The sequence below is a fragment of the Sinocyclocheilus grahami genome, unplaced genomic scaffold, assembly GCF_001515645.1.
Source record: "Sinocyclocheilus grahami isolate Dianchi unplaced genomic scaffold, SAMN03320097.WGS_v1.1 scaffold40.1, whole genome shotgun sequence".
NCBI lineage: Eukaryota > Metazoa > Chordata > Actinopteri > Cypriniformes > Cyprinidae > Sinocyclocheilus > Sinocyclocheilus grahami.
In genome coordinates, this window is record NW_015505219.1 from 2,778,666 (window position 1) to 2,786,193 (window position 7,528).

At 34.8% G+C, this 7,528-nt stretch overlaps 2 protein-coding genes across 6 annotated transcripts in view; one reads left to right on the forward strand and one right to left on the reverse strand.

Moving 5' to 3' along the window:
- LOC107582101 (cysteine-rich protein 2-like) overlaps nucleotides 1-1,416 on the reverse strand; it is a 10,663-nt gene extending 9,247 nt beyond the window's left edge. The window contains exon 1 of the mRNA XM_016267838.1: nucleotides 1,280-1,416. Coding sequence (XP_016123324.1) covers nucleotides 1,280-1,322 — 43 coding nt within the window. The 5' untranslated portion in view covers nucleotides 1,323-1,416. The remainder of the gene's footprint in view (nucleotides 1-1,279) is intronic.
- A 3,745-nt stretch (nucleotides 1,417-5,161) lies between these two features.
- rad51b (RAD51 paralog B) overlaps nucleotides 5,162-7,528 on the forward strand; it is a 52,644-nt gene continuing 50,277 nt past the window's right edge. For all 5 annotated transcript variants that reach the window (XR_001608904.1, XR_001608903.1, XR_001608905.1 and 2 more), the window contains exons 1-5: nucleotides 5,162-5,406; nucleotides 5,493-5,606; nucleotides 5,699-5,803; nucleotides 6,794-6,930; nucleotides 7,008-7,127. Coding sequence is in view for 2 of the 5 variants with exons in the window: in XM_016267836.1 (XP_016123322.1) it covers nucleotides 5,323-5,406; nucleotides 5,493-5,606; nucleotides 5,699-5,803; nucleotides 6,794-6,930; nucleotides 7,008-7,127 (560 nt within the window). In the remaining 3 variants the exon portion in view is untranslated. The remainder of the gene's footprint in view (nucleotides 5,407-5,492; nucleotides 5,607-5,698; nucleotides 5,804-6,793; nucleotides 6,931-7,007; nucleotides 7,128-7,528) is intronic.

Sequence of the window (7,528 nt, forward strand, 5' to 3'; positions counted from 1 at the left end):
ATTTTTGGGTGAACTATTCCCTATAACCACTGACTGGAAAGAGAAAGGCCTGCACAAACTGCTGTTATATGACATAAATACACGTGCGGGCAAAAAGCATGTTTCTAAAAGCCATTTATAAGTAGCCGTGTGCCAGGCTGCATACTTAATTGATGTGTTCAAATGAACAAGAACGCTTTCTCGGGTCACAGCTGTGAAAGTCTGAAGTGAGCGAGTATAGCCAGAGACAAAGTGGATCGCACATCATTTTAATTATTATAGTGCTCAGTGGGAGGGAATCAGCTCAGCATATGATATTAACACAAACTCATTTTTAATCTGCTAATCATGCATGTTGATTTTATGCCTTGAAAGAACAAAATGAATGAATGTCTTAATTTTAGCGGACTGCTGTTAATGATAAATAATCAATTAATACAATGCCAATGACACCTGCAGTTGAAAATAATTTCGGCCTAGTTACATTGAACCATGAATGAATAAAAAAAGCATGAAAAACACCTCTGTTTAACATTTTCCAATAAATCAAAATGTGTTACACACCCCATTCAAATGATGTTTTTGAATGAAGGGAAAGTAAAGGTATAGACCGGACAGGAGAGTGTGAGAATGTTTACAGGACTCATAAAATGGGTCAAATCAGACTGCCTGCTGCTGTTCAATCTTGGTTGCATTTCCATTTGTGGAGGTTTTATTGGTTTATGCTAATTGAATACTTATTTCACTCATGGCCGTTCACACAAAGTCTGATATTGAAAACCTAATTAGCTATTATTCTTGCATGTTTTACAGTCACCAGTTTTAATCAAAGAGCATAGCTATAGTGCAATGGGGATATAGTCATATTTCATTCATCTTTATCCTGCATTTCATGCGTCATCCATTATTAAATCAGAAAACTCTCTCTCTGTAGCTATACAGTGCTGATTTCCATTGAGTTTATTTCACTGCACGAGCTCAATATATTTGGTCTCTCAAATAGGCTACCATCCATGCAAATAAAATACTCAGCAGATAAAATAATTTGAGTAGATGCAGCGTCTAATGCAGCAATCAGGTGGATCTTAATCATAAATCGTAATTAATTTACTAAGAATATCGTGCAGGCGTGATTAGCCAGGTAATTACCATCGAGCCCACACTAAGTGGTCTGCAGAGGTTATTTATAACGCATACGAGAATGAAAGTAAATTCATACACTAGGTTACATATGTCAGACAGGCGTTTGCATCGTTTTATTCGTGGCATTAAGAAATAGAAGGGAAAAAAATGCACTCACCAAAATAAACAGTTTTGTCACATTTGGGACATTTTGATGCCATGTTCCGCGCAAAGCTGGGGTTTCCTCTGATTTAAGCTACGCTGTGTTTTATTCAGATCTGAGTGAATGCGACCCGCTCGTTCTTAGAGATGCTCAAAGCGCGAGCGCATCCTCCCTCGATGGCGTCATTAAACATCGATGTCAGAGCATATACAGACATCATGTCATTCATGGAAACCTTATAATATATGCCAATACCTACTTCACCTACACAATACTACACTGAAAACTATTTATATATGATTAATAGCCTACATCATAAATATGATAGAATACACACACATATATATAGCCTATCTATGAAATACATTATATAATAATGTAATAGCCTATGACTTTACTGGTCTCACTTTCAGGAGAAAGATGCATACATTTTTGAAATTCAGATTTCATGCAGTGGACCCGAGTCCTACACTGTAAAAAATGACTGTGAATTTAACGGTAAAAGACTGTAAAAATGCTACAGTAAAATCCGTGTTTATGTGAATGACACTGTGCACCTTCTATATATGTTATTATTTAAAAGCTGTTTGTGATGGGCTTTGGTTCATCATGTGACTTTCTCATCACCACCTGCTTTTGGTGGTTATCAGTGTATTACAAAGGTACAAAACAGATTTCAGTACTTCAATAGGTTGGTATATGATAACATTTTATCAGTTAATGAAACTACGGTACTCAGCTGTAAATTTAAGTTACAGCTGCCAGTTTTTTACCGTAAATTTTATGGATTTTTTTTTACAGTGTACTCTCTTTTTTTGTTGAATAATTGCATATACGTTTTTTTTTTATTTTATTTTTTACCCTATTTCTTTGTCACAAATCAATGTTTTAATTCAGATTTATGTATTTAATTGTGTTTGCTTCCGTATTTTTTTGAAGGCACTGATTCAATCTTTGGACTTCAATAGCGCCGTTTTTGATAAACCATTTCATCGTGTTGATTTTTTATTTTATTTAGGACTGCAAAACGATTAATTGCGATTAATCGCATTCAAAATAAAAGTTTATGTTTACATACTAGGCCTATATGTGTGGACGGTGTAATACACACACAAATGTATATATTTAAAAAAATATTTGTATATATATTTATACTTGTATATCATGTATATTATACATAAATATAAATATTTTATATATAAATCCAACATATGTGTGTGTATTTATATATATATACACACATTACACACACACACATGTCATATGTAAACATAAACGTTTATTTTGAATGTGATAAATCGCGATTAATCGTTTTGCAGCCCTAATTATTATTATTTTTTTAATTTCCACATTGGTCACACACAAAGGCTACAGCATATGTTATGGCTACATCAGGACATGTGCAAACAAGGCCTAATTTGCAATCCGAATAACTCACTAAGACATACACATGTTGTTTGTTGACCCTCTTATAAAAGGCAAAGCAAAAGAGAGGATAAGAGGATGGCGTATGTGTGAGACACAAATGGACAGAATGCCACTGATGCTTTTCAAACGGTTTGCATTTATCCATGTTGACCCTTGTATGCCATTACAGTGTTTACAGAACGAGAATAACAACTGAACAAATAAAGTACATCAAGAAATGACGGAACCACTGATAATGAGCAAGGGCCATTTACTCTAGACAGAAACTGGTGGATCATGTTGTTGAGCTCAAAACATGACCTCAGGCTGATTTTGTTGAGATTGTTTAAGCTTTATAAAAGTCTTGCATGTTGTGTTTCTGTATACAGTTGTGCTGTAAACTGATGAAAACACTGTAGTTTGATATTTATAATTAATAATTGACATCATTATGTTTTGGTTGTTCTGTTGCAATAAATCGTTTACCAGAATATATTTTCTGTATTGACTGGATTTATCTGCAGTCATTCCTCTCGGTCTATTTTAACCAGACCCTCGCCAACCAAGTGTCATGAACAGGCAGGGTGCTTATCTCTAGCAGGTACAGAGATAGTGAAAGACAGGCCCGATGCTTTGTCCATACATGGGCCTCCCGTGTGTCTCAGTCAAACTTCCCACCGGCCGTCAGATGCCATGAGAGCAAAGCTGGTGGCTCATACAGTCTGTGAGCTTGAAGAAGGGTCAGCCAGTTTCTCTATACATAACATACTCTGTTATGTCTTTCCATTTTAAGGGGACATCTGAGGCTGTTTTATTTGATTTCAGATGTTAAAATGTTTTGGTGCTGATTTTATCACAATGATCTCTAAATCTAATATGTCCTCAGAGACTTGGTCATCTGATTTGGCCTCCCATTATGTCCTCTAAAAAAAGCATATTTATTTTCAAAAGCCATAAACTATTTCTGAGGAACTATTTCCTTTTCATTTGAGATCTTTTGATGATGACTTCTGCAATGATGTCTCTTTCTTCCAGAGATGTGATGCATTCCGTCACACCTTGCTTCTCCTCCATGCAGGTGTAAATGAAGTCTCTTAAGAAAATTCCCAAGATTATTTGGATTATTCAAATGAGGAAATGATAAAAAAAAAAAAGACTTCCACTGTATTGATGTCAGGAGGGCAGAGTTGACAGCGAGGCATGACAAAATAACTTGGGAGGATCACAGAGGTTATCAAAACACTGAGAGGTTTAGAGGAAAGCATTTAATCAAGCCAAAACAAACATTATATATAGCAAATATGATTTATATTATTTGTTTTTAGATAGGATTAACCACAACCTCACTTATAAATGCAACTAATGCAGTCATACTGTTCACGGCATATCCTTATCAATGAACAAATATCATTTCTTTCAGTGTCATGATCAATTATCAAATCATTATTTCTCACTTTTTTTATAAAGAGTGGTGAAGAAAAATATGCTTTTGATCACATACAGTATGTGTAAATGGAAGAAATGTAACCCCCCGCCCCCCACACACACACACTTTACATTCTTTCTTCTATTTATTTTAAGTTAAGTTAGTGAAGTTTCAAATGCAAAAAAAATTATAAACTATTATGGCTTTTGGTAATATTTTTTTTTACTTATTACTATTTTTTATTTTCTGTATTCACAATAATTTTGTCATTTTATTATCATTCATTTTAATCTATTAGTTTCATTTTATTTGGATATTTTAGTAGCCTACTTAAAGTCAAATTAAACAAAATAGGACATGTTGCTATGGCAACTAGATGAAATGAATGTGTTTACTTTTTAACAGCAAAAACATAAAATATAAAATCCTCAATGCCAGAGTATTATTAATAATATTAATACTATTTTAAGGCTGTCCTTTTTACTTTATATTAGTGCTGTCAAACGAATAATCGTGATTAATCGCATCCAAAATAAAAGGTTTTGTTTACATAACATATGTGTGTGCTGTGTATATTTATTATGTGTATATAAATACACACACATACAGTGTATATATATATATATAAGAAAAATATGTTATGTTTATATATTAAATATATGTATATATAATATAAGAATATAAATATATAAATGTATATATAAATGCCAAATATTCCCAAATATATACTGTATGTGTGTATTTAATTATACATAATAAATATACACAGCACACACACATATATTATGTAAACAAAAACTTGTAAACTTATATATATATATATATTTATGAGTGGTACGATCTTTGGTATGTTCCCTGTCTTGCATTGTAAATAATCATAATAATAATAATGTGCAATAAAATTAAGGTGTCGTACAATCTTTATTTAAAAATAAATAAATAAAATGAATTTTGTAGGTTAAAAAAGAAAAACAAAACAAACAAACAAAAACAGCTTTATTTACATCATAAACTACATTACCCACAATCCACATGCACTACATTTTTTCGTTAGCTTCCGGGCGCGCTTCGCTATTTCAAAACTCATAACGTTTTTTTTTTTCATGGAAAAGTTTAATCCTAAAGCTCTCTGTCACTGTGTCGTGTGTGCAATCGTTACGGAAGGGTGTCATTTATTGTAGTTAAATAACGCTCGCATAACTCTTATAACGGTTATTTTGTGTCAATGGCAAGTAAGAAGTTACGGAGGACGGGCGTCTCAGCGGAGCTCTGCGAGCGACTCAAGCGCCATCAACTGGACACCTGCCAGGTGAGAGACCCTGCCTCAAGCCTCCTGCTCTGCTATTATATTAATGGAGGAGGCTTCTGTAAGCGTGTGTGCTCTGTGACCTGCAGGATGTCCTGTCTATCACACCCGCGGAGCTCATGCGGCTGGCTGGACTCAGTTACCCCGCGGCCCTGGATCTGCTGCGGCTGCTCAGTAAAGCCTGCGCACCGGCTGTGAGCAGCGTGAGTCTCTGACCCCATCAGCAGATCCTGTCGATGATTTAACTCGAGGAGTCTTTCATTAGTAGTGAGTGCTGTGTTTGTGATGATGACAGGCATGGGCTTTGTGGAGGAAGAAGGGAGAGCTGTGTTTCTCCACATCACTTCCTGCCCTGGACAGATTACTGCGTGGAGGACTGCCACGGGGTGCTCTCACTGAGGTAGTCTACTAGTGAACAACATCATGTCGTTATTATTTACATATGTGAATATATTTTACATTGTAATTGTTTTCCTGAGTTTTCAGAAGCCATTACGCCGGACTTCAGTGTCACATGGTCCTTCAGAGATCAAGTGTTCATTCAGTGACAGTCATTGGTCATTATGTCAAACTTGTGCAGTATTTGATTTAAGAGCTCATTTATTTTCAAAAGAAACAGCAAGTTGCGTATTGATTGAAATATGGCATTTTGACCTAGGAAAGCGGAAATGGTATTTTCTTGTAAAACGTACTCTAATCATTTTTGTTTCATTTACATTTCAAACCGACTTGTGCAATATTTGATTTAAGGGCTAATTTATTTTCCCTACACAAAGCTATTTTATGTCTTTAAAAGACAAAATGTAACACACAAGTACAGTACTTTTATGGTGGTTTTTAGTTTGACAGTCCATAGTCACCAGTTTTGTTTTTTGGAAATATATATATATATATATATACACACACACACATATACAGTGGGTACGGAAAGTATTCAGACCCCCTTACATTTTTCACTCTTTGTTATATTGCAGCCAGACTCATGGCTGTATTAGATCAAAAGGGTGCTTCTACTAAATACTGAGCAAAGGGTCTGAATACTTAGGACCATGTGATATTTCAGTTTTTCTTTTTTAATAAATCTGCAAAAATCAACAATTCTGTGTTTTTCTGTCAATATGGGGTGCTGTGTGTACATTAATGAGGAAAAAAAATGAACTTAAATGATTTTGCAATATAACAAAGAGTGAAAAATTTAAGGGGGTCTGAATACTTTCCGTACCCACTGTATATATATATATTATTATTTTTCTTTTTTTTATAAATGTTAAAAAATGTTTTTATATATCAGCATAACATTATAAAGGTTTGGAATGACATGAAAGTGCATAAATTATGCCAGTCTTTATTTCTGGGTGAACTATCATGACACGTCTGTGTTGTTCGTCAGGTGACTGGCCCATCAGGCTGTGGAAAGACTCAGTTGTGTATAATGCTCAGTGTTTTGGCTACACTGCCGAGGAGTATGGGAGGTCTGGACAGTGGAGTCATCTTCATCGACACAGAGTCGGCATTCTCTGCTGAAAGGTGTTCAAAAAGTTTGCTCACTCTCTCTCGTGTGACCTTTTTGTGTTTCTCTCAAATTAACAATCTACCTCTCTAAGATTGGTCGAAATGGCACAGGCCAGATTCCCAGAATTCTTCTCGGTGAAGGAGCGTCTGCTGGAGATGGCATCTCGTGTTCATCTCTTCAGGGAACTGACCTGTCAAGATGTCCTGAATAGGTTGGAACACTTCCCAAACACCTATACATATTTAATTATATTTCATTCAGTTTACTGTACTTTCTAAGTAACAGTTAACCTAAAAATGAAACCTGTCATTTTTCCTTTTTATTCATTTTCACTCTGATTCACTCCGGCTTCTATTTAATTTCTAATTTCTATTAATTTCTATGCAGAGCTTTTAGGGGATCAGCTCAAACTATAGATGGTGTGGCGCTAGCAACACCAATGTTTTGGTTTTGGTTCCAAGGGAATGGAATGGGTGCCATGAAATTATAACATTTACACTAAAAGTTTGAAATAATTAATTAATAATTAATAAATAGCTGTTTTCTTTTTTAAGATATTACACACACACACACACACACACACACACACACACATATATATATATATATATA